This window comes from Vipera ursinii (assembly GCF_947247035.1).
Source record: "Vipera ursinii genome assembly, chromosome: 7".
Taxonomy (NCBI): domain Eukaryota; kingdom Metazoa; phylum Chordata; class Lepidosauria; order Squamata; family Viperidae; genus Vipera; species Vipera ursinii.
In genome coordinates, this window is record NC_139521.1 from 20,810,997 (window position 1) to 20,838,824 (window position 27,828).

General features: G+C 41.6%; 1 protein-coding gene across 1 annotated transcript in view; it reads right to left on the reverse strand.

The window, feature by feature from the left end:
• The window catches only part of BOD1L1 (biorientation of chromosomes in cell division 1 like 1), a gene marked incomplete at its 5' end in the record, with an annotated part of 172,060 nt that overhangs the window by 116,024 nt on the left and 28,208 nt on the right, over positions 1–27,828 (reverse strand). Inside the window, 5 exons of the mRNA XM_083368025.1 lie at positions 12,738–12,813; positions 23,382–23,523; positions 23,667–23,781; positions 25,938–26,107; positions 27,597–27,734. Of these exons, the coding sequence (XP_083224151.1) occupies positions 12,738–12,813; positions 23,382–23,523; positions 23,667–23,781; positions 25,938–26,107; positions 27,597–27,734 (641 nt within the window). The remainder of the gene's footprint in view (positions 1–12,737; positions 12,814–23,381; positions 23,524–23,666; positions 23,782–25,937; positions 26,108–27,596; positions 27,735–27,828) is intronic.

Consider the following 27,828-nt stretch of genomic DNA (forward strand, 5'->3'; position numbering starts at 1 on the left):
ACATCTCAACCCCTTTCATGGACAGACCATTATCTCCTACGGCTGGGCCTCCATCATGCCACTCCACGCTGCTGGGATGCGGAACCGACCAGGTGGTTCTGCCCCAGGCGCATGATGGACCCAGATAGCTTCCAGACGGCGCTTGGACTGATTCCTTCCTCCCTTTCCCACAGCCCGGTCGAGACCTTAGTTGATGCCTGGCAACGGGCGGCTTCCGAGGCTCTCGACCATGTTGTGCCTTTGCGGCCTCTGACCCGGCGCAGATCCCGGCTCGCTCCTTGGTTCTCCGCGGACCTGCGGGAGATGAAGCGCCGGAGAAGGGGACTAGAAAGCATTTGGAGGTCCAGTCGGTCTGAGTCTGACCGAACACAGTTAAGATCCTTTTCTAGATCTTATCTTGCAGCAATGGAGGTGGTGAAGCGTGCTTACTTCGCGACCCTCATTGCATCCGGAGATAACCGCCCAGCCACCCTGTTTAGGGTGACCCGTTCCCTTTTAAATCAAGGGACGGGAGAGGACCCCTTGCAGGGACGGGCCGAGGAGTTTAGTGAGTATCTGGTAGTTAAAATCGCTCAGATTCGGGCTGGCTTGGACTCCGACTGGGCAGTGTCTGACGAAGGGGAAACGATGGGTTTGGCCGATAATATCTGGGAAGAGTTTGATCCTGTGACTCCGGATGAAGTGGACAGGATCATGGGGAAATTAAGTGCCGCCACATGTTTGTTGGACCCGTGTCCCTCCTGGCTGGTTTATGCAGCCCAGGAGGTTCCACGAGGCTGGCTCCTGGCAGTTATAAATGCTTCCTTGAGTGAGGGGTGCTTCCCTGCCGCCTTGAAGGAGGTGGTGGTGAGGCCCCTCCTCAAGAAACCTGCCTTGGATTGACTTCCGGGTGGCAAGGCTCCGCCGCCGGCAGCCATTCTGGCTGTCAGCCCCGTCGTCTCTGTGGAGCCGTCGAAAACAGCGCCGATCAGCTGTTTTGATTGCTCAGAAGCCCGCTCCTCGGGAGAAGAGGAGGGGGTGAGCGCCCAGGCAGGAGTAGAGCTCTCCCGGGCCGCCAGAGTTGAAACTCTGGTGGCTGAAGGATCGAGCCCCCCCGAAGCCTGAGTTTGCTCCGGACCTTGGGACGCCTCTGCTCCAGGGCTTTGGAGCAGAGCAGGGTGTAGCAACCATCCCTGCCAGCAAGAGTTAACTTCAGATAACTTGGATGCAGGCAGAGCAGTACAGGAGAATCAGGTGAAAGAAAGTGTATGATCTTTAACTCGGTGGACTTTGCAGAGTTTGATAAAAGTGAAAGTGCGCAACAGGCAATAGTGGGTGAAAATGGCTGCCAAATCTTCTAAAGCTTCTAGAAGTGCGGGGGCTTCCCCGGTGCAGCAATCTTCACTACAAGCTTTAATGCCCCCTCCCCCTGCACCTGTACCAACTTTTACAGTGAAAGATCTGCAGGATGTTTTGCAAGAGGCTTTGAAAAAGCAATCTCAACAATTAGCTGAACTTATGGAGGAGAAGCTTACAGAAATGAGGGCAGACATTTTACTTGCATTTCAAGGCATGGCTGTATGTATAGAGCGCCTGGACGAGAGAGTGGAAGATCTCAGCCAAAATAATATCAGATTAGATGCAAAAATGACAGAGACTTGAAAATGTAGTGGATAAGATTGACGACGATTTGACCTTGGTACAGTACAGAGAGATGGAGTTCGCTGTGAGAATTAGAGGTTTAAAAGAGGATTCTAAGGAAAATTTGAAAAAAATAGTCTCAGAGGCTTTGGAAGGTGTTTTGGAGCGACTAGCAGAAGAAATTATGGTGGATATAGACAAAATATTTTGTGTTAATTCGTGGATTGCAAGACAAAGGAAATTACCCAGAGATGTGGTGGTTTACTTTACAAAGAGAGCAATTAGAAATGAGGTTATTCAAGCTTTCTATAATAATAAATTTGCAATTGCTGAACAAGAAGTTTTAATTTTAAAAGAGATTCCTCCTTCCTTAAGGAGAAGGAAGGAATTTGCTTTTCTGGCACAGGAATTAAGAAGACGGGATATTCAGTTCAGATGGGAGATACCAGTGGGCATGGTGGTGATGTATGCAGGCACGAGACACGTGATTTTTATACTAATGTTTTAAAAGCAGTCCCCATACCACTTTTGGAATCTAAAAAGAAGAATGGTGAGGGAGTGTGTCAACCATAAAGCGAGAATCTACAAGGTGCCGAAGGAGTTACGCAGATGAAAGATGGAGAATTACAGAAAGTTATAGGAGTGGATCAAATTTCAGTATCATCGGAGGAGGTTAGAGACCAGAGAATGACACGTGCTGCTGCTAGACGAATGAGACAAGAGCAAGAACAAGAACAGCAGAGAGTTATGATGGCACCTACAAAACCTACTTACAGTGAAGCAGTGGGAGGAGCGCGACCTAAGAGAGTGCAGGTGATTTTGGAAGAAGCGCGCCAAAAGCTTCAGGTCGCGAAAGATGGCAACAAAGTTTCTAACCTGGAATGTTAATGGTTTAAATTCACCACAGAAGAGAAAGTATTTCAATATTTAAAACAATTTAAGAATGATGTTATTTTCTTCCGGTGGTGGCGCGGCGCCGGAGACAGCCGTTTCGGGCTGCCCGCTGCTCAGCTGTGTTGTTTTCACCCGAAACAGCGCCGATCAGCTGTTTGGGTGGATTTGAAGCCCCCTCCCCGGGAGAAGAGGAGGGGGTGAGGCCCCAGGTAGGGGTTGAGTTCTCCGGGGCCACCTGAGCTTAAAGCTTGGGCGGCTGAAGGATTGAACTCCCCCGTAGCCTGGGTTGCTCCCAGCTGTTCAGCGTCTCTGCTCCGGAATTTTTGGAGCAGAGCCAGGCGTTTGCGACCAGCCCTGCCAGAAGGAAAGACCCTGGAATAAAAAGGAGCAGGCAGAGCGGTACAGGAGGATAAGGTGAAGAGGACTTTTATTTTTACTCTCTAGCTTAATGGATTTTTTAAACTTAAAGTGAAAGTGCGCAACAAGTAAAAGTAAAAAGATGGCGGCTAAACCTCCCTCAAATCTCTTCGGAGTGCTGGAACTTCCCCGGTGCAACAGACATCGTTGCAAGCTTTGCTTCCTCCTGCTGCATTGACATCGAAGGATTTACAAGATGCACTTCAAAAACAAGCCCAGGTAATTTTAGAAACACTGGGTGATAAGTTGGCAAAGGTGGAGGAGAAATTGGAGAAACTGGAGGAGAGGATAGAAGAGAGGATAGAAGAGAAGTTCAGTGCGATGAGGGTAGCCATTTTGTCTACAGTGGAAAGTGTGGCTGAATGTGTGCAAGGTTTGGATGAAAAAGTGGAAGACCTGACTCAAAAGAATGCCATATTAGAAGTAAAGGTACTGGAGAATGAAGATTTAAGAGACAAAATGGACAGAGAATTGAGTCTTGTTCAGTATCATCAGATGCAGTATGCTGTTAGAATCAGAGGCTTAAAAGAAAATACCAAAGAAGACCTAAAGCAGCTGATTTCTGAGGCTCTGGAAGCAGTATTGGGTCAGCCAGCATCTGAAATAAAGGGATGTATGGATAAAGTCTTTCGTGTAAACTCATGGATTGCTAGACAGAGAAAGTTACCTAGAGATGTGGTGGTTTATTTTGCAAAGAGAGAAACTAGAGATGAAGTTATTCAAGCCGCCTATGATACTAAAGTAGTGGTTGCTGACCAAGAAGTTTTGGTTTTAAAGGAAATTCCTCCAAAGATTTTAAGGAGAAGGAAGGACTTTGCATTTCTTGTGCAGGAACTTAAGCAACGTGATATAAGGTTCAGATGGGAGATTCCAGTTGGATTGGTGGTGATGCATGAAGGTAAAAGATACCGTCTGGTTACTGTGACACAGGCGCGTGATTTCTACAATAATGTTTTAAAAGCAACCCCACTATCACTTCTGGAAGCTGCAAAGGGATCTGGAGAAGGAAAACCTCAAGAGGCCGAAGATGGACAGACAGAGGAGAATGGTGCTGGAGGGGATCAAATTATAACTTCGTTGGCTGATGCTGGAGAGCAGAGGGTGACGCGTGCTGCTTTAAAACGAGCAAAACAAATAAAAGAACAAGACCAGCAGAAGTTTATGGAACTTTCAAAGCGTACTTACAGCGAAGCAGTGGGAGGAGCGCGGCCCAAAGGAGACAGAGGGGCTATTAAAGATGTGCTCCAACAGCTTCGGGATGACAAGCATGGCGACTAAATTTCTAACCTGGAACGTTAATGGACTAAACTCGCCTCAGAAGAGAAAGTTTTTCAATATTTAAAACAATTCAAGATTGATGTTATATGCTTGCAAGAAACGCATATTAGGGTTATGGACCAAAAGTATTTATCGAACTCAAGGTTGGGCACGCAATTTGTCACCTCTGCAATGAATAAGAAAACCGGAGTGGTTGTTTATGTTAAAAGTGCTTTAACAGCGGACTTAATTGAAGCAGATAAGCATGGAAGATACGTTATGATAGATTTGTTGCTAGAAGGCAGAAAAAATGGTTTTAGTTGGACTGTATGCTCCTAATCAACAACAAGCTGACTTTTTTAGTTTACTTCATACAAAGCTTACTCAGTTGGATTACAAATCGTTTATTTTTATGGGGGACTGGAATGGTGTTTTGGATGTACAGATGGATAAGGCTGGTTTTTTTAAGCGTGTTCCGTGTCATGCCAGATTGCCTAAATCTTTTTTTGAAATGAAGGATGATTTGGAACTGCGAGACATTTGGCGTGACACACACCCGCATGAAAAGGATTATACTTTTTTTTCTGATAGACATCAATCTTTTTCCAGGATTGACTTCATTTTGTTGACTAACGATTTTTTTTCTAGGATTAAGAAGGTAAAGATCTGTGCAAGAGCTATTTCTGACCATAGTCCAGTATGGTTAGAGATCAATAAGGACAATAGAGATAGGCGCTCGTGGCGCGTAAATGTTTAGAAATCAGAAAAATGTGGAAGAATGTAAACAGCGGATGAAGGATTTTTTTTGAAATTAATATGAATAAGGATACTTCTATGGACATGGTTTGGGATGCTAGCAAGGCCTATATGAGAGGGGTGTTGATATATATGAATAATAAACACAGACGTACTTTGGAAGCTAGAAGGAAAGAATTGGAGAATGAAATTAAGGAAAAAGAGAAGGCCTTGATTTTGAATCCATTGGATGTGAAGACTAAGGAGGTTATTAAGCTATTAAGAGGACAATTTGATAAACTAATGGCTGACCAGGTGGCAACCAATTTGCGGTTTGCCAGGCATAATACTTTTTGCAATGCTAACAAGCCAGGTAGATGGCTAGCTTACAGACTAAGGAAAAAGCAAAGGGCTTCTAATATAGACAAAATTGAACATAAGGGAAAGGTTGTGTTTCAACAGGATCTTATTAAGGAAGCCTTTGTGGATTTTTATTCTAAATTATATGCTAAGAAGATTAATGAAAAAGACATTGATGTATATTTGGAGAATGCTAGCATCCCGGTTCTTATGCAAGTACAAAAAGAGGAGATTAATCAATTGATTACAGAAGAAGAAATTCTTACAGCAATTAAGGAGTTGAAGGTGGATAAAGCGCCAGGTACGGATGGTCTGACTGCGGCTTACTACAAAAATTTACAATTAGAGTTGATAAAACCGTTAAAAGGAATTGTTCCAGATAATTCAGAGAGGGGGAAAGGTGCCTCCGTCTTGGAGAACTGCTTTTATTTCTTTGATTCCAAAGGAAGACCAAGATGTTACTCAAGTAAAAAACTACAGACCGATATCACTTTTAAATACAGATTACAAGATATTTGCTAAGGTGTTGGCTAATAGATTGATGAGGGTTCTGCAACAGGTGATTCATGGGGATCAAACTGGGTTTATTAGTGGTAGGCAAATGAAAAATAACGTGAGGCATATAATTGATGTGTTGGAATTTTTGGAAAGGAACAACCAGATCCCTGCGGCGCTAATTTTTTTAGATGCTGAAAAAGCCTTTGATCAATTGAATTGGCAATTTTTGATGAAAGTTTTAGATAAAATGAATTTTGGGGATAAATTTCTGCAACCAATTAGGGCATTATATCAAAAACAAACAGCCCGAATAATAGTTAATAATAGCTTGACAGAAGCATGTAATATTGAGAAAGTACAAGGCAAGGATGCCCGTTATTGCCTTTGCTATTTGTGTTAACATTGGAGATATTATTGGTAAAAATACGGAATTCGGAAAGAATTAAGGGTATACAAATTAGAGATCAGGATTATAGATTGAGAGCGTTCGCAGACGATCTGGTTGTTACAGTGACCCAGCCGGAGAACTCTGTTGTGGACCTGATGGAGATAATAATGCAATATGGGAAGGTTTCTGGATTTAAAGTTAATGTACAAAAAACTAAAATTTTGGCCAAAAACATGACAGCATCGCAAAAGGCCCTTTTAGAAGGGTTAACTGGATTTGAGATTGTTAAAAGGGTCAAATATTTGGGGGTGCTTCTGTCGCCCTCTAATACAAAATTATATAAAAATAACTATGAAAAATTATGGGGAAAAATTCAAAAAGAAATGGAGAGTTGGGAAAAATTGCAATTGTCTTTGTTGGGGCGAATTGCAGCAGTGAAAATGAATGTCCTGCCTAAATTTTTATTTTTATTTCAAATGATACCGGTTCTTAAGAAAGATTCTAATCTGGAGGAATGGCAGCGAGGTATCAATAAATTTGTCTGGGCAGGGAAAAGGCCACGAGTTAAACTTAAGATTATGCAGGATACTCGTGAAAGAGGTGGTCTTAAAATGCCTAATCTTAAATTATATTATGAAGCTGCTGCGTTAGCAGGTATAAGTGATTGGATTAATTTGACACAAGAGAGATTATTAAATCTTGAGGGCCACGATTTGTTGTTTGGCTGGCATGCATATTTGTTGTATGATAAGAAGGTAGATAATGTGTTTAGAGTGCATATTTTAAGACAGGCATTGCTGAGAGTTTGGAAGAAGTATAGACATACCGGTAAGTTAGACTGTAAGATACCTTTGTGGGCAATTCCAAAACACGCAATAGAAAATATAAATGTTGGTTTTAAACATGATGTGACTACGTATAAGGAGATTTTAAGCTTGGAAAGAAATGTCTGGTGTCTGAAACCATACAGCCTCTTGCGAGATGAGAAGATTGTTCAAACTTGGTTTCAATATATTCAGCTACGGGCCAGGTGGAAAGAAGACCAGAAAACTGGTTTTACAATGACTGATGAAAATCTGATAAAGCAAATTAGAAATCAGGGTCCAGCACATATTAAACGGATATATCTTGCATTGATAGAGATTGACTCAGAAACAGAACTTGTTAAGGACTGTATGATAAAATGGGCCCAAAACATCCAAGAAGTTATTACAATGGACACGTGGGAAAAGATTTGGGTGAGGAACGTAAAATTTACACAAGCTCAAAATTTAAGAGAGAACTTTTATAAAATGTTTTATAGATGGCATCTAGATCCTAAAAAGCTTGCAAGTATGTACCCGAATTATCAGCCAAAATGCTGGAGGTGTGGCGATGAAGATGCAACATATTTTCACATATGGTGGACTTGCAAAAAGGTTAAGGCCTTTTGGATAAAAATCTGGTGGAATATGCAGAAGATTTTTAAGCAAAGGATAAAGTTTTGTCCGCAACTTTTTTTGTTGGGAATAATTACAGATGCTATGGTTGTGGACACTAAGTTGATGTTGAATTTAATTACGGCAGCAAGACTCTTAATAGGTCAGTATTGGAAGAAGGAGGAACTGCCGACCATAGAAGAATGGACTTTAAAGGTTTCTGACCTGGCAGAGATGGCAAAGATTTCGGCTTATTTGAAAGATCACTCGCAAGAACGTTATATTATGGAATGGAGAAAATGGATTGAGTATATCCAGAACAAATATAGGACTAAAAAGTTTCATGTAGCATTTGAATAAGTCTTCCTTTTCTTTTTCTTTTTTCCCTTTTTTTCTATATATATTTAATATTAATAGTGTTTGTATTATCCTATATGAGCCAGAGAGTGATAGATTTTAGAGTTTATGGTTGTTAGCATATGGATGTTTATGATTGGTTTTTTTTGTTTTTATACCTTGTACTTAGCTCTGGGAAGTCGGGGGGGGAGGGGGAGACGGGTAGGGAGGGAGGGAGAGGGGAGGGGGAGGGGGGACTGTTAAAGATAAAATGTATGTTAAAACTTTTCAATAAAAAAAAAAGAATGATGTTATTTGTCTACAAGAAACACATATTAGAGCCACGGATCAAAAGTATTTGATAAACTCAAGGTTGGGCACACAGTTTATCGCTTCTACTTAAAAAGGATTTAAATTTGGAGGAATGGCAAAAAGAAATTAATAAATTTGTTTGGGCAGGGAAAAAGCCACGAGAAAAATTTAAGATAATGCAAGATACGCGTGAGAGGTGGTCTTAAAATGCCTAATTTTAAATTATATTATGAAGCTGCTGCTTTGTCAGCGATAAGTGACTGGTTTAATTTAACACAAGCGAGATTATTAAATCTTGAGGGATATGATTTGTTATTTGGATGGCATGCATATTTATTGTATGATAAGAAGGTGGATAATGTGTTTAAGATACATATTTTAAGGTTTGCTCTGTTGCGAGTTTGGAAAAAGTACAGACACAAGTTAAACTATAAGATACCTATTTGGGCAATACCTAAACACGCAATAGAAAATATAAATGTGGGATTCAAACATGATGTGACTACATATAAGGAAATTTTAAGTTTGGAAAGGAATGTATGGCAATTAAAGTCATATAACATTTTAAAAGAAGAAAAGATAGTACAAACTTGGTTTCAGTATGGGCAATTACAGGCTAGGTGGAAAGAGGACCAGAAAACTGGTTTTTTGATGACTGATGAAAATTTGGTAAAGCAAATTAGAGATCAAGGTCAAGCTCATATAAAAAGGATATATCTTGCATTGATAGAAATTGATTCAGAGACGGAACTTGTCAAAGACTGTATGATAAAATGGGCTCAGAATTTTCAAGAAGTTATCACAATGGATACTTGGGAAAAGATTTGGGTGAGAAATGTAAAATTTACACAGGCCCAAAATTTAAGAGAGAATTTTTATAAAATGTTTTATAGGTGGCATTTAGATCCTAAAAAATTAGCAAGCATGTATCCGAACTGCCAGCCCAAATGTTGGAGGTGTGGCTGTGAGGATGCAACGTATTTTCATATATGGTGGACTTGTAAAAGGGTTAAAGCATTTTGGATTAAAATTTGGTGGAATATGCAAAAAATATTCAAGAAAAGGATAAAGTTTTGTCCGCAATTGTTTTTATTGGGCATTATCACAGATACTACCGTTGTGGACACAAAGCTGATGTTGAATTTAATTATGGCAGCGAGACTTTTAGTAGCACAATATTGGAAGAAGGAAGAACTGCCGACTATTGAAGAATGGACTTTAAAAGTTTCCAATTTGGCGGAAATGGCAAAGATTTCAGCGTATTTGAAAGACCAATCGCAACAGAAATATATTGTGGAGTGGAGAAGATGGATTGATTATATCCAGAATAAATATGGGACTAAAAAGTTTCACTTAGCATTTGAATAAGTAGTGGATTTATATGATGTATAACTAGCTTGTAGTTATTTTATTAAGAGTTAAAGTGCGATAGAATTGAATATTTTATTGTTGTTTGCATATTTTAGATTATGTTTGTTTGTATTTTTATACGCTGTATTTAGCTCTGGGAAGTCGGGGAGGGGGGGAGGGGAGGGGAGTGTTGGGGAGGTTTGGGGAGAGGGGAGGGGGAGGGGAGGGGTTTTGTATTTAAAAATGTACCGTAAAACTTTTCAATTAAAAAAAAAAGAAACCTGCCTTGGATCCAACTATTCTAAACAACTTTCGACCGGTCTCCAACCTTCGCTTTCTTGCGAAGGTTGTTGAGAGCGTGGTGGCACGGCAGCTCCCTTTGGTCCTGGAGGAAACTGAGTATCTGGATCCATACCAATCGGGTTTCAGGCCCGGGTACTGCACGGAGACGGCATTGGTCGCACTGGTGGATGATCTCTGGCGGGCCCGAGACAGGGGTTATTCTTCTGTCCTGGTCCTTTTAGATCTCTCAGCGGCTTTTGATACCATCGACCATGGTATCTTGCTGCAACGTCTTGCGGGGTTGGGAGTGGGAGGCACCGTTTTACAGTTATTCTCCTCCTACCTCTCGGGCCGTTCGCAGAGGGTGTTGACAGGAGGGCAGAGGTCAGCCCCTAGGCCCCTTAGTTGTGGGGTGCCTCAGGGGTCGGTACTCTCGCCCCTCCTGTTCAACATCTATATGAAGCTGCTGGGTGAGATCATCCGTGGTTTCGGGGTGAGGTATCATCAATATGCTGATGATACCCAGCTCTTTATCTCCACCCCGAACCAACCCAGTGATGCCCTCGATGTGATGTCCCGTTGCCTGGAAGCGGTACAGATTTGGATGGGGAAGAACAGGCTCCAGCTCAACCCGGCCAAGACTGAGTGGCTTTACGTACCGGCATCTCGACTTGTCCAAGAGGTTCCATCTTTGGTTATGGGGGAGAGGTGTTGCCTCCCGTTGATAGGGCGCGCAATTTAGGCGTCCTCCTGGATTCACAACTCAGTTTTGAAGATCATATTGGAGTCGTGGCTAGGGGGGCATTTGCACAGATTCGTCTTATATACCAATTGCGCCCCTTTTTGGACCGAGATGCCCTATGTACAGTCACCCACGCACTCGTTACCTCCCGTATTGATTACTGTAATGCTCTCTACATGGGGCTGCCCTTGAAGACCACCCGGAGGCTTCAGCTGGTGCAGAATGCGGCCGCGCGGGTAGTGATGGGAACATCCCGATACTCCCATATTACACCCCTCCTGCGTGAGCTGCATTGGCTACCAGTTGTCTTCTGGGCGAGATTTAAGGTGCTGGTACTTATCTTTAAAGCCCTACATGGCTTAGGCCCGGGATATCTGCAGGACCGTCTGCTGCCGGGGACGACTTCCCATCGCCCAGTGCGCTCACACAGAGAGGGCCTCCTCAGGGTGCCGTCAGCCAGACAATGTCGGCTGGCGACCCCCAGGGGGGAGGGCCTTCTTTGTGGGAGCACCAGCCCTTTGGAATCAACTCCCCCTTGAGCTTCGGATGGCCCCGGACCTCTGGCCCTTTCGCCGCGACCTCAAAACTTTCTTTTTCCATCAGGCTGACCTGGATTGGTGATGGGTTTTTAAAAGTTTTAATTTTTAACTGTGTAATTAATATTTGGGGCTGTTATTTAATTTTTTCTTAACTTTTGTACTGTTGTTTTTTATTGCTGTTAGCCGCCCTGAGTCCTCTGGGAGATAGGGCGGCATATAAGTCCCATAAAATAAATAAATAAATAAATAAGCTTCAGTGCCACATCCCAGGCAAGTCCTGCTGACATATAGTACCACGTGGGATCTAGCTTGCAGTGTTTCATACTATTGTCTCTAAAGTTCTCAAACACATCGGCCAATAACATGCCACTCTTGTTGTACAAATCGTGGCAATCGTGAAGTCTTTTGCATCCGAATTCGTCCCATACCTCCTTCGCGTGAGCATAGTCTTCGTTGCTTATTTCTGTCTCATTCAGTTTTGAATAGAATGCAGACTTTGGAGGCAGTTAGGTTTCACTTAACCTTTCAATAGAATCTATGTAATTGTACAGATAAACTCTTGCCTGATTACATCTTTGCTGATTCTTTGCACTGATTAAGATTCTTTGTCAAAGCATTGAGATTTCATTATCCCCGTCAGGGCAGGAAGCGAATATTTCTTTTTAAGGTGCTCGTACTTTGGGTTTTGTGGTGTTGTGGGAGCCTCAGCAGGAAGAAGCCTCTTTCAATAAGAAGTTTCAAGATCTCTGGTTTGTTCATAAGCGAACATGATCTTATTGTCTTTCATTATCTGCTTCAGGGCAGGAAGCAAATATTTCTTTATCGCAGATGTTTTTGTAGATAGAAGAAAAAAATTTAAAGCGTTTTCAATTTTGCGTTTTGGGAAATTCCCATGATGGGCAGGGCTAATTCTCACATTTCTATTTGTAATACTTGTGTGTGGGGTATTTCCCATGATGTCACCAGTGGGCAGGGCTAATTCCCACATTTCTACCACTAGTGTATGTGGACAGGGCTATTTATCAAGTGTTGCAGAGGCTTTACATCTGTACTACTGGTATCCTTTGAAAACAAAGGCTGGAAGGACAGGATGTAACCGTCCTCCTTCAGCTGAACTTTCCAGAGAGATGAAATCCACTGAATCTCACCCTACCCCACCCCCACTCCTCCAGGCACAACCATCCAAGGAACTTCAGGTTAACTTCACATTGCTCCTTTTCCAATCCAGGAGCAGACTGGCTACAAAGACCAACTCCTAGCAACCAAACCAGCCATATGTCTAGCAGAGCAAAGAAATTCTTGGTTAGTTCAGAATGCCATTTCTGGGTGGAGTCAACAGAGTTCATTTCACTTAAAAGATTTCTTGCACAATTCCCAGAAGAAGATTACAGATTCAAATGAATCCCTTTTATCTGAGGGATCTAAGAGCACAGATCTCCCAGTGGCTCTACAAATGCCATTTATCAGCAAAGGCTCACACAGAAATAGATGTTTTAACAACCAGAAACAAAATTCACTTTAGAAGACATTTATCAAATTTTTTTTAGCCAGTAAGAGTTTTAAAACCTTTTCTAAAAATTAAAACTTACTTCATTTATCTTTTCAAATTCTTCAAAATATGTATCAGGCTGTTCACATTTTTTCTTCCAGCCTTCTTCATCATGCCTAGAAGTATGAGAGGATGACGTTATTGAAAATAACTATTTTGGTAGAAATATAACCTGCTTTTTAATTAATTAAATATTTAATCAAAGTAACCAGCTGACAATCTGTTGGCTTGCCCGTTCTGCTAAATGGCCACAGCATCCATAATTTCTTTTTCATCCAAACTAAGGGCTAGATGCTACCTTTGGGATCAGGAGGAGAGGAATGACAGGCTACATCCAAATAATGAAGCTAGTAAGCTCCATGGAAGTAACTGAAAGACATCCAAGAAAAAATGTATCAGACTGGAAGGACTATGGAGAGAAGAGGCATACAGTGAAATGGATGTAATAGATCTGGAATCTCATGGACAATGCTCTAATGTGGTACACTAGAAAACATAGCTAGGACTCAAACAACTGCAGAAAGAAAACAAAATTGAGATTTTGCTTCTTCACTTTTCACTTATTTCCCAGATGGACTAGGTAAGTGGAGAAAAAGAATTTCCTTGAAGCCATACATGCCAGTGTTTGAGGAAATTAAGCGCTGAATAAATAAGGCTATGAATATCAGTTGCTTCTGTTCAAGTCTTGTTCCTTGTCCTTCAAGTTCAGCAGAAGACCATATATGTCTGCCCCACATATTTCTTCACATGTTGCTGTTTCCAAAACAACCTGCATAACTTGTAGATAGGATAACCTTTCTAAAAACACCCCTGTCCTTCTACACAATGTTAGATTCTATAGAATTTTTGCAAAATGGTCCAGACTGCATTTTGGTGGAATGGATTAAGGCATTTGCAGGTTTGTTGGGTCCAATATCATAAATATTTTAGGGATAGTATAACAGATAGTTCTTGACCTACATGAATTTGTTTAGTGACCATTCAAAGTTACAATGGCACTGAAAAAAGTGACTTATGACCATTTTTCACACTTATGACTGTTACAGCATCCCCACAGTCATGTGAATGAAATTTGGATGCTTGGCAACTCACCCATATTTATGACGGTTACAGTGTCCCAGGATCATGTTGTGACCTTCTGACAAGCAACGTCAATGGGAAAACCAGATTCACTTAACAACCATGTTAATAATTTAACAACTAGAGTGATTCACTTAACAAATGTGGCAAGAAAAGTCATAAAATGGGACAAAACTCATTCAACAAATTTCTCACTTAATAACATATGTTTTGGGCTCAATTGTGGTCGTGAGGATTACCTATAAAGTGCCATCATCAATTGTGTGTGTGTGTGTGTGTGTGTGTGTGTGTGTGTGTATTGTGGTAGCTATAGCCTACTTCATTAATCAAGGTAGATGCGAAGTTATTAACTACCCAGTCAGAAAGGGCAGATATGTTGCATACCCCATCATTCAAAGAATTCTGACAAGTGGATACAGGAAGGAAGCCTTCTCTGTTACCCCTGCCCTGTGGAACATTATCCCCCAGGAGGTGAAGCAAACCCCACTCTTTTGGCTTTCCAGAAAGGAGTGAAAATATGCTTCTGCAGCCTTGCTTGGGAAGCCCAGAGGAGCACACAGCCATCAGGCTGGTTAGATCTCTGTGAAAGCCTTCCATTCACCTTTCAATTAATTTTTAACAGTGTATTTAATCATCCTTGCCTTTTTAAAAATCTTAACTATTATATATTGTATTTATATTTTAATATTTTATTGTACACTACCCAGGGAGATAGTTGGTTCCAAAATGTGATGATAGACAGACAGACAGACACAGAAAGAGATGTCCCAAAGTTGCTTTTTCAGGAGGTAACTGGACTTGTTTTTCTTTGAAAACATTTCGCTTCTCATCCAAGAATGGATGAGAAGCTCTGAATGGATGGTGGGGAATAGAAGGACTTATATTCCTTGCAGAAAGCTGGGCATTTCATTCTTTTAGAGACTCACTGAGGCCATTTGGAGGTTTAGCTGTGTTCTCAGGATCACCTGAGTAGTGCAAATGTGCATGGAGTCTTCTTGGCTACAGGATGTTTTCTGCCCTGTGTCCCTTCACTGTTGAAGACAGGTGCAGGCTTTTGGGGATGAGTCTGTGTTGTCTGCATCTCAAACTGAAGCGCAAATGGTTCCTATTGTCTGCAATGTTTTCTGGAAATCCATTCATACTTCTGCACCATTTGAAGGGTGTTCATCCCAAAGTGCATAACTAAATGTCTATGGAGATTCTCAGTCATCCAGGTCATGGTTGTCCCAAAGGTGCTTTTTCAGAAGGTAACTGGACTTTCTTGTTTTTCTTTGAAGACCTTTCGCTTCTCATCCATGAAGCTTCTTCAGTCGAGTTAGCCAGTGAGACTTGTTCCCAGCCATCCCAAGTCAGTGGAGCTGGGGTGGCTGCACCTGGTCATACCGAGTCAACCATACTGAGCGGCATCGAGCTGGCCATGGCCACCTAGTCACGACAATCTGGCTGTGACCACTCAGCTACGCCTACCCAGCCATGCCCATCTGGCCCTTTGAGGGCAACCATAATGCTGATGCGGCCCTCAATGAAATTAAGTTTGACATCCCTGGAATAAATAGTGTAAATAGAAGTAAAATAATAGAATAAACAATGTAATTAAGATGGATTTTATCCCTTATTTAATATATTCCTATGTTAATACTACTATACCAGTATTTCTATGTTAATACTAAATATTTACTGCAGACTGACAAGTCATTTGGAATATTTAATTGGGATAGTATTCACAAAAGTTTTCTTTAGTTAGCAGTGGTTCACATGGTTTGAATGCTGACTCTGAAGACCATTGAGAGGTTGACAGCTCAGTTACATGATGGAATGAGTTCCCCTCAATTTGTCCCAGTTCCTGTCAACCTAGCAGTTTGAAAGCATACAAATGTGATAAATAGGTACCACTTCAGTGGGAAAATACCAGGGACACAAAAGGAGCCCCCTAATCAGTGGTGAGATTCAGCCGGTTCGCACCAGTTCGACAGAACCAGTAGCTAATTTTTTGTTGCTCAGGCCCAGAATGGACTTCCAGAAGCAGCATCCATACAGAGAACAGGTTGTTCACATATTTGAATCCCACCACTGCCCCTAATCCTTTCAACCCAGAAGCACCCTGGTAGGTGTTACTGACACAAATGTAGTAGTTAAAATGAGACAATCATTCAAGAAAGGTGGTTTAAAATATGATTTGCAATGCCATTGGGCTAGCCATCAATATAGTGGAACATTTCCCTTTATAAAGAGTGTTGGGGAAATTATTATCTATTTTTCTGTGATAATGGCAAGTGCTTGGAACAACTTATCGTAGAAAAGATGTTTTATTTTCAGAATTGCATGTGGTGAAAAGTATGTGGGTTTTGTTAGGGCATAGATTGGTGTTTGATCATGAGATTTATGAATATTTAACTCTTTGGAAAAAATCTTCTTTGAAATTGGCAATAAAACATTCTATTGGAAAATTTGAGGCTTGGATTTTGACATTAAGCCAATTGTTATGTAGTAGTGGTAGCTTTAAGGTTTTTTCCAACATAAAATTGAATTTCTCAATTTCACAACAGTGGTCATAACTTAAACAACGTTTAACATGGATCAAACATTTGGCCATCTCAAAGATCTGAGAAACTCTTAAATTGATTGAATCCATGAAAGAAGTAAAACCTATAATATATTTCTATCAAAAGCTCAATAATATTTTTAAAGTAGATATTTTGCAAATATTCCAAAAATAGACTAAGGAACTGGAATCTCTGATAACTGGAATCTCTCTCAATTGTTGGAAAAACCCTAGTCATGCAAGGAAGAGGTGTCAAGTACACAACTAGCCATGAGTCCTTGTGCAGCTACAAGATATAAGCCTCTCCACTCAAAGTTCCAATCAGTACCTTATCTGTCTGTTCCCAAGGGAAAGCAAGCAGACTGGGTGATTAATGGCAGGCACAAGCAACCAGATCCACTCATGAAAAGTTTAAATCAACTACTTTATTGCATTCTACCTATATTATAAGAGTCTCCCCAGTCTGCTTGCCTTCTTTTGGGAATAGACAGATAAGGTCCCATGGAATCCTGCTGGAATAATTGGAATACTGCATACAGTTTTGGTCACAATACAAAAAAGATGTTTTTAGAAAGAATGCGGGGAAGAGTAACAAAGATGATTAAGAGACTGGAGGTTAAAGCATACAATGAATGGTTGTGGGAACTGGGTATGTCTAGTCTAACAAAGAAAAAAACTAGGGGTGACATGATAGCATTCTTCCAATATTTAAGGGGCTGTCACAGAGAAGAGGGGTTAATATATTCTGCAAAATACCCAAGGGTAGGATAAGGACGGAAGCTTATCAAAGGTACATTCAACCTAGAATTAAGGAGAAATTAATCAGTGGAACAGCTTGCTCCAGAAGTGGTGGCTGCTCCATCAATAGAGTTGTTTAAGAAATTCTGATTATAATATACGTCGAGCTCCATGGTTCTCCGCGGAGCTCCGGGAGATGAAGCGTCGGAGACGGGGCCTAGAGAGCGGTTGGAGATCCAGCCGATCCGAATCCGACCGATTGCGACTAAGAACCTACACTAGGTCTTATCTCGCTGCGATAAGGGAGGCGAGGTCTAACCACTTCGCCGCCCTTATCGCGTCCGCAGATAATCGCCCGGCCGCCCTGTTTAGGGTGACTCGCTCCCTCCTGAATCAAGAGGTGAGGGAGGAACCCTTGCAGGGTAGTGCCGAGGAGTTTAACCAGCATCTGTTGGACAAAATCGCTCGGATTCGGACCGGTCTGGACTCTGATTGGGCAGAGTCTGTCGAGCAGGACGCGGGCGGTCTTGTCGATATCACCTGGGAGGAGTTTGATTCTGTGACTCCGGAGGAAGTGGACAGGATCATGGGGAGGCTGAGCACCACCACGTTTATTGGACCCGTGCCCTTCCTGGCTGGTCTATGCAGCCCGGGAGAGGACACGCAGCTGGTTCCAGGTTGTTGAGAGTGTGGTGGCACATCAGCTCCCTCTGGTCCTGGATGAAGCGGATTATCTAGACCCGTACCAATCGGGTTTCAGGCACGGGCACAGCACGGAGACGGCATTGGTCGCGCTGGTGAATGATCTCTGGAGGGCTCGGGACAGGGGGCATTCCTCTGTTCTGGTCCTATTAGACCTCTCAGTGGCTTTCGATACCATCGACCATGGTATCTTGCTGCGGCGTCTCAGGGGATTGGGAGTGGGAGGCACAGTCTTACAGTGGTTCTCCTCCTATCTCCAGGGACGTTCGCAGTCGGTGTTGGCAGGGGGGCAGAGGTCGACCGCGAGGTCTCTCTTTTGTGGAGTTCCTCAGGGGTCGGTCCTCTCGCCTCTCCTGTTCAACATCTATATGAAACCGCTGGGTGAGATCATTCGTGGTTTTGGAGTTGGGTATCATCAGTATGCTGATGATACCCAGCTTTTCTTTTCGACCCCAAACCACCCCAGTGATGCCCTCAACGTGATGTCCCGTTGCCTGGAGGCGGTTCGCTTCTGGATGGGGAGGAACAGACTTCAACTCAACCCCGACAAGACTGAGTGGCTTTGCATACCTTCATCCCGGGTTTATTCGGACATTCCACCTCTTGCTATGGGGGGTGAACTATTACCCCCCGTAGATAGGGCTCGCAACTTGGGAGTCCTCCTAGATTCACGGCTCACCCTGGAAGACCACATAGGAGCTATGACTAGGGGGGCTTTCGCCCAGGTTCGCCTGGTGCGCCAGTTGAGGCCCTATCTAAGCCGGGATGAACTATGCATGGTCACTCATGCGCTCGTGACCTCTTGACTAGACTACTGCAACGCTCTCTACATGGGGCTGCCCTTGAGGACCACCCGGAAGCTCCAACTGGTACAGAATGCAGCCGCGAGAGTTGTGTTGGGAGTCTCCCGATACTCCCACGTTACACCTTTGCTCCGTGAGCTTCATTGGTTGCCAGTTGCCTTCCAGGTGAGATTCAAGGTACTAGTAATGGTGTTCAAAGCCCTACATGGCAGGGGTCCGGAGTACCTTGGGGAACACCTGCTGCCGGCATCGACTTCCCTCCGCCCTGTGCGTTCCCACAGAGAGGGCCTCCTCAGGGTGCCACCGGTCAGAGAATGCCGACTGGTGGCCCCCAGGGGGAGATCCTTCTCTGTGGGCGCCCCGGAGCTATGGAATCAGCTACCGGTTGAGCTCCGGACGGCGCCCGACCTTCGCTCCTTTCACCACGAGCTAAAAACATACTTTTTTGAACAAGCTGGCCTGGCCTGATGAGGGGATTGGGGGGGGTTGTTATTGTTTTTACTGGGTTTTTTAAGATGTATTTTAATATGGGCATGTATTTAATCTTGTTTTAACTTTTGTAATTTTGTATTTTATTCTTGCCCTGTTCACCGCCCTGAGTCCTTCGGGAGAAGGGCGGTATAGAAATATTATTAAATTAAATTAAATTAAATACTGATTATATTATAGTACTACTATGCTCTATATAGTAAACCAGTGATTGTTGATATAAAGGTAGTTATTTTTTTCTTTTTATCTTTGTTTAGGTTTTTATTTTTTTTCTGTTTTTGGTTTCCGTTTTCATTCCAAATTTCAATCTGTTTTGTTAACTATGTATGTTAGGATATTTTTAATGAATTTAATTATTTTTCAAAAGGAATGTAACAATATTTTTTTCTTACCAGAGGAAGATTAAAGGAAGACAATATTCCTTCCAAAAGATATTGCTAAGGAAATAATTTATTCCATTCTTCTTCCCAGTGGAATAGGTAAATTTTCACTAAGGCGGAGCATGTGTAGAACCACAAGGTAACATTGGGGTCCAAAAAGACCCACTTGGGACTTTTAGAGAAAAGAGGGATTTGAAGGCTATTTCAAGCTTTTCTAGCATGTTGGAAATCATCAAAATGTACTGTACTGTAGGTCAAGAGACAAAAAAAACTTTTTTGTATTTTAAACATAAAGAGAGCAAGGTTTTCAATCAACCATTAGAAAAATAATTTTGATAGTAATAATCTTCACTGGAACAACTTCTGTCCCATTATCCCATGATTACACCTAATCATTTTAATCACTTCAATAGGTATTTTATGTGCTATATCTCAATACTGGCTATTTATCTACCAATACCATGCAAGATTATCATTTGTAGTCTGCAGATCTATTCACTATTAATAACAAATTATTTTGTGCTGATTTTTTTGGCTCTATTGTATAGAGTATTTCATAGTACACTAGAATGTAACATTGCTTTTACCCTACTCTTTTATATCACTCTTTGTCAGATCTGCCATCTTCAGCTTGGCACCTCACTGGCATCCTGCCATCAATTGTTGGGGGGGGGGGAGAAAGGAAGTGTGTAATTGGCATGTAGAAATCAGAGATGACCTAGCACTGTTTGTGTGACAGGTTTGATGGAAACCAGAGGTGTGAGAACCAGCTTGTTCCAGTCTTCAAGGCCACAGAGCCTAAGAAAGAAATACAAATTGCACTAAGAGGCACCAAAACACCTACTTGGCACACCATTGGTCAAAGTTGAATCAGTCAAGGGAGAGGGCTAGGGAGAAGGGGAAAATTTGTAACCTTTTGCACGGGAACTTTAGTTCTAGCCTGTTTTGCTGCAACCACTTCTTTTATTAAAAAGAACCTATCACTTCAACCAAATAGAATCAAGGGTCTTTCTTTCCTAGGGACCTAGCTGGAGCAAATCTGACATTAGGCTAGAACAGCAATAGTGGTCAACCAGGAGAGATACCTCTACTGTGGGACCATGCAAAAGATGTAGATTCATGAGACCAACCAGGAGGAAGTCAAAGCCTGGGGGGAAGCAATGGCAGCAAGACCCCATGGCAGAGTAGACCTCCCTGAATTGCTGGGGGAGGTGGAAAAGTGCGATGACCCCATGGTCACTGGAGTTCAGGAAGAAAGAAGAATGTGATGAGAAGCCCTCTGGGGTGACTTTCACACCTGGTAGCCGAGGGAACCTCCGGAGGGAGCCACATGTGGAAGTTGAGGAAGCAACTCTGTGTGAAGTGGATCATGAAGACATGATGCTGGAGTCACCAACTGCTGAGCTGCACACCCAGCCCCAAACATTGCCTCAGGGCCCACCAAGAAATCAGTGAAGTTGGTGCCGAAACCCAAAGAAATGGCCCTGGAAGGAGTGGAAGTCATCAAGTTCACTCCATCAACCAACAATAGCGCAAGACCTCTGGCCACTCTGACCTGAGAATCACTGGGGAGTGAGACAGACACAGACGACAACCCTTTGGTAAGTCGTCCTGTAATCCCAGTGACCATTCCCATAGAACTGATAGTGGACTCCTCAAGCCATAAGGGAAGCCTGCTTGTTCTCTTAGACTTGGGTTGCACGAGATGCTTGGTCAACTCCACATTAGTTGAGAAGCTGGGCCTGCAGCTTCAAGAACCAAAGTGTCCATGGCGTTTTGCCAGTTGGATGGTTCGGTAGCAGCTCCCTCCGCCTGCCCCACCCACCCGCCCGCCCGCAACATTTGTCACAGAACCCATGGAGATGAGGCTGGGGGCCCACACAGAAACTCTAAGCTTCATTGTGGTGTCAGGCATGGAGAGGCCCCTAGTCCTGGGTCTAGTGTGGCTACAAAAATGGAACTCTTATATGAACTCAAGGAGGAGGCTACTAGCACCACTGGGGAAGAAAACAAAGAAAAATATAGGGGCAGCCATGCAAGAAAGCCCTAAGGAGGATTCCTGGATACCCAATGAGTACTGGGACTTATAGGACATGTTTAATGAAAAGGGCTTGGACAAGCTCATTATTCCTCATTATTCCATTGACTGTGGCACAGAAATCCTACTAGGGGCTAGGTTTCCCAAGCCCAAGCTGTATTCAATGACCCCAAGGGAGGGAGCTCCAATCATTCATAAACAAGAATTTAAAGCGTGAGTACATACAACCAGCCAGACCCCACAATCATTTTCAGAGAAAAGAAAGATGGTAAATAAATATATATAAAAGTTGCTAAGTTGTTAAATTTGTACCCTGCCCAGAGTTGTTTGACAGAGTGATGGGCAGCATATAAATTTAATTACATAAATATAGCTAGGAACTCCTGAGATAGTCATCTTTTGCCTCGAGCTAAACTGAAAAGGCCCCATGAGCATGGCTTTTCCAAATTCTTCTAAAGTTAAATATGTTTGTACAGTAATCCTCATGAATGAAGCTTATATATGTGTCCCAGGGTATATATAGACTACCATGGCATTCATGGTTTTGTGTGGAAAATGTTTACCCACTACCCATCATGAAGGACATCAAAGACATTTTGAATTCATGGATTCACACACATACTGTGGGGAAATCCAATACTTAGTGGCATGGAAAGATGAAACAGAATGGGTAGATTTGCAACATCTTCCGAAACAGAATGGGTGGATTCACCTTAGAGCTTCCAAATTACTTAAGAAGTTCCATGAACAATACCCAGACAAACCTCATTGAACATCAATTAATCTTGCATTTGTATTTGTCTCTGTCTCCTTCCCCTCCTGCTTGTTTTTTCTTTTGCAGGACTAACATCTCTGAAAAACGGGGGGCAGAATGGCAGATCTGCCATCTTCAGCTTAGCCCCTCGCTGGCATCCTGCCACTACTCATTAGAGGGGGGGAGAGGAAGTAGGCAATTGGCACTTAGAGAGTAGAGATGACCTAAAAGTGTGACTGTGACAGGTTTGATGGAAACCAGAAATGTGAGAACCAGCTTGTTCCAGTCTTCAAGGCCACGGAGCCTGGAGAAAGGAATACAAACTACACCAAGAGGCACCAAACATCCGAGTAGTTTCCAAAACACCTACTTGCACACCATTGGTCGAAGACGAACCAATCAAGGAGGGAGGGTTGGGGAGAAGGGGAAAATTTGAAATCTTTTGCACAGAAACTTTAGTGCTAGCCTGCTCTTGCTGCAGCCACTAGTTCTTAATAAAATATCCTATCACTTCAACCAAATGGAGTTGAGGGTCTTTCTTTCCTAGGGACCTAGCTGGGGCAAGCCTGACACTCTTATTTAATTGTATTTTTTTTATATGTATGTTATGTCTGTGACCTATAGTAAAGTACAGGTAGTCCTCGACACAACCATAGTTGAACCAAGATTTCTGTTGCTAAGCGAGACATTTGTTAAGTGAATTTTGACCCATTTTACAACTTTTCTTGCTACAGCTGTTAAGTGAATCACTGCAATTAAAGTTAGTAACATGGTTGCTATGTGAATCTGGCTCCCCCAATTGACTTTGCTTGTCAGAAGTTTGCAAACAGTGATCACATGATCCCAGGATATTGCAACTGTCATAAATATGAGTCAGTTGCCAAGCGTATGAATTTTGATCAAGTGACATAGAGGTCCTGCAACGTTGGTGTGAAAAATGGTTATGCATCATTTTTTGGTGCCACTGTAACTACAAACAGTCACTAAACAAACTGTTGTTAAGTCAAGGACTACCTGTAACTAATTTATTGATTTTTTGAAATCATACAAGCAAAGTACTTCTTCAGTGATTATACTCTTTGAAAACTGCAAGACAATTTAGTAATATGCCAACATTAATGTAACTCCACTTTAATGTAAAAGAAAATGAAAGTATACCTTGACTCTCTTTTTCTTTTCCTGCTTAGTGCTACTTTCTTTTCCAAAAATCTTTGTTCTTTAAGCACATCCTTAATGCTGGCACTACCGGTGTTTAAATCAAAGCTTCTTGAAAGGTCTTCCAAATTTTGAACGCTTTTACCTAAAATAATACCAGAAAATCTCAAGCTGCAGTATCTCATCTTTCCATGGTTTCAGAATAAAGGAGGCTTCCACTGGTATGCCAAAAATGCATCCAGTAGTAAAGCACCGCAAGAAAGATGGGCATAAAGTAAAACTCAGTACCTTGATGGCCAATTTTCAGAGATTTTGTTCTTTCTGCAGCCTTCTGTTTCCTCTTCTCTTCAAGTTTTTCTCTGTTAAGCTGTCTCCTCAGAAATCTCTCTTCTTTTTCTCTAGCCTGAAGATACAAATAGGGTGGGAAAGTGTGTGAGTAAAACATGGACAGGCTTTCAGTTTCCTTATCCAAGTTTCCCTTTATTATCTAAGTTTATGAGCCCATGTGAAGCATATTAGCTGGATTCTGGTGGTGTCAGAAAACAATGCAGAGCATGCATTTCCCTCCTGTTGTCCAACTATAATTCCTGGCAGCTTCATTCAGTACAGACAGTGCTGAGGGATGCTGGGAATTATTCTTCTGCTATGTTTGAAGTTCTGCAAGAACTAGTAGAATATGCTAATCTTTAATACCCCTAAGCATCTTGGAGTCAAATTATGTGAAATATATCTACTGCAGCTGGTTATTTAAGACTGCACTCTCTGGAGCATCTTTCCTATTTCCTGTGAACATAACATGTTAAGTCATATTATGGTTGAGTTTAATAAACAATGGGCTTCAGATTTTAGTTAAAAATATTAGCCCAAAGTGGTTACTTAACTTAGCATGCTTCCATGTGCCATCCAAACCCAGGAAACAGATCAATCAATAGTACAATTTTTGTGGGCTCCAGAAAAACAGCCAGGTCTTACCTGTCTGGAGCCACTTTTGTTAGTTAAAAAAAATCAAAAGTAAAAAAAATGCCTTCCGGAACTGTAGTGTTCCATCACTGAGGATTTTTAAGGAAATACTGGACAATCATTTGTCCAGGATGGAATAAGGACTCCTGCCTGGGCAGGGGGTTAGATTAGAAGGCCTCCAAGGTCCCTTCCAGCTGTAGAATTATTTCTAGATGTAGTTCTATTTGGCTGGGAGACAAAAGTGCTCTTTTTGATGCACCAATCAGTTAATAAAACTGATCTTGATGAGTGATTTGTGCCAGAAACTAGAGGGGAAGGGAGACCTTGCCAATTGGCTTGTATTTCCTAGCAACTCTTTCCTACCCTTTACCATACTATCATTCTAGATAGCCTGCTAAGCTGGGCTTTAGGAGTCTTGTTTCACAATGGATTAGATCCTTCCTGTTAAATTAAGTCTAGGAGATGCTGCTGAAGGAATATTCTTCCAAAGTGAGGCCACTGATTCCTGGAATTCCATCTATTTCCCACTGGTCTTCGATATTCATAAAAAAGTGCTTAGAGAGGTCATTTGGAGATTAGGAGTTTGAGAGAAATTCACTTCTGAAACTGCTTAAATTCCACAATGGGCTAAATCAGACATGTCAAACTCGTGACGTCATGTGACGTTGCCCAACGTTATCGGGACGGTTTTGCCATTGCCGGCAATGGGGTATTGACGCATCCGGCCTGAATCCAGACAAGACAAAGATGCTACTGGGAGAATGAAATTCTCAATTTGGGGATCAGGTGCTGTGAATTTTCGGTAAGTTTGTTCTCATCCTAAAAGAACAGGTTTGCAGTCTTAGATTACTCTTGGGTCCTCAGCTTACACTAAATTTAGAGAGGGCATCTACACAGAGGAGCAACTGTATTTCGTGCATCATCCAAATCTTCTCAACTAGTTGGATGTGGTGATGACTGTCCACAGTTGGGCGACATCCCAACTACAGTATATTATACGTATGTACAACATCCATTTGTATAAAAAGAAATCAATATAAAGAAGTAAGTATCTATCCATCTATTCCACACTATGGATGAAATTAGTTAGGGAAAAATGAGTTTCCAGGTGATTCAGGGCAGAGACAACCAGTTTTCTGCTGAGAGATGGCAGAAATAGCAATAAGGCACTTGAACCCATGGAGACATCCTTAAACCTTTCTTTTAATTTAAGAGGCAACAATGAATAGAGTAGCAGCAATAAATAAAAAATTAGGAGAAAAGGATTCTGAAACCTTTTTTATTCTTGCCTTAAATTTTGCCAACAAGATATGTATCCATATAAAGTGTTTCAGAGTTAAAATAAAGAAAAACTTGGTTGCCTGGATTGCGCACAGCAGATGTAATACTGCATGTGTACAAAACTTTACCTTCCAGTCTTTGGAGAAGTTGATATTCATAAAAAAAATGGGCAAGCACTTGTGACCCAGAACCCTCAGTTTGGAGCAAAGAAGAAGCTGCTGCATTATAAATGATGCTGGAAGATGTTTTGCAGAGTGTCATTCATCCAGGGAAATTGCCACTCATTAAGGAAAGAGATAGAAGAGCAGTTAAACTTACAACTGACTGGCGACGTTGCTCCACTGTTCTTTCATCATCTGAATCACTGTAATACTTGGAGTAAAGGTAAGGCTTGTGGATGTAAGCATGTCGACCAGATTTTGTTTTTTTATCATTTGTCCCTTCTGCCTCTGGTTTTTCTTTAATCTGGCTGCATTCATCTTCCTTGTCTAGATAAAAGTTGAGAAAACAAAAGTTTGAGGAAATGTTCGTTTTTAATTTATATGTATTCTGAGATCCAAAGAACCAGATACTACTCCCAAGGTAGGTGAAACCCCCTTCTCAACCAAACTCTTTCTCAAAGCTGATGTTTTATAGAAGGACTGTAGCTGGAAATGAAAAACAAACACCATTCTCTGAAAGCAAAAATTCTTTTGTCATTTCAGGATCCAAGCCTTTGCTATCTTCCACCTATTCAAAATAACAATAATGTATTAATATATATTGTTATAAATAATATGTTAAAATCCCACAGTATTTTACTATCCCGCTATTATAGTAATTCCAGAACTACAGATCAGAGTAAATTTAGCTTTCATTGTTATCACAAGATTCTGGAATTGTAATATTGCTATATTGCATATTGCTATTATTTGATAGCCTCAGCTACAATTATCTTAGGAAAACTATGAATTGATTCCAGATATTCCAGCTAGTAAAACCACAGACTTATCCTTTCAGCATTCAAGAAAGATTACTCAAATAGATTGTAGAGATCAAAGCAACCAATCAACTAAGCATTTGAATGCAGCTTTCTGAACTTAAAATACTGGAATATTTTTAAAAGAAATATTATTCATTATCATGGAAAATAAAATACAAAACAATAAAAGAAACAAACAAGATGAAAAAAAAAACAAAATCCTAACAAAAAAATACTGAAATCTTTCAACTGACCTTTCCATATAAACAAACTGACAAAGGACACTATGAACAAAGGACACTATGCTGTAGTTTGCCTAATATCTATTAAATACATTTTTTCTTCCTAGTGGTTTTTCCTTCAAGTTCTGCTTTCTTTAAGATAAACTGAACATTGATCCATTGGTTGCCATAGGAACTGACATTGTGGGCTGAGAGAAAATGACTGCCCCAAAGTCAACCAACCTGCTTTCATACCTATGGCAGGACTAGAACTCACAGCCTCCTGATTTCTAGCCTGGTGCCTTAACCATTAGACTAAACTAACTCTGATCCTGTTGAACATAAAATGAGCTTTGCTAAATGAGTGTCTACTCATGGTTCGTGGTTAATGCAGAACACATCATATTAAATAACTAATATATTTAGAAATAACATTATTTTCATTTATGTGGTATCTAAATATATGAGAATGTAGATGCAGGCTACTTGTTAAGGTAAGAAGGATGTTTATGCCTTTTCTTGCCAAGAAGAGTTTTCCCACCAATCTTTGCTTGGATTCAGTGCCCATGCAGGCATTTAAAATCACATCCAAGCTAATTCTAATCCATTTTAGAGGCAGACTAATGGAGTGAAGAACTGTATTTATTTGGATTTTTGTGGTACACTGCACTGAATGTACGTAATATTCAGTCGTTCCAACTAATAGTAGCACAAGTATACAAGGGAGTTGTATTTAAGGAAAAACAAGTTCATTCTTTTATTCTTCCCACTAACCAACGGTCAAGATTACTTTACCATCAGAAACAATTTCTCCTTCTTCTGTGCTATCAGAAAGCATGTCTTCACTATCTTCTTCAAAGGAAGAAAGGTCACTGGTGTGCACAGAGCTAACAGTAATATCACTCAGTATGTCCACATCAGAATCTTCCAACACTAAATGAGAAAAAACAGAGATGACTTAAAATCTGATCCAGAATTCAAAACATCCCACAAGTGGAAACAATACATACATGACTGGCACTACCCA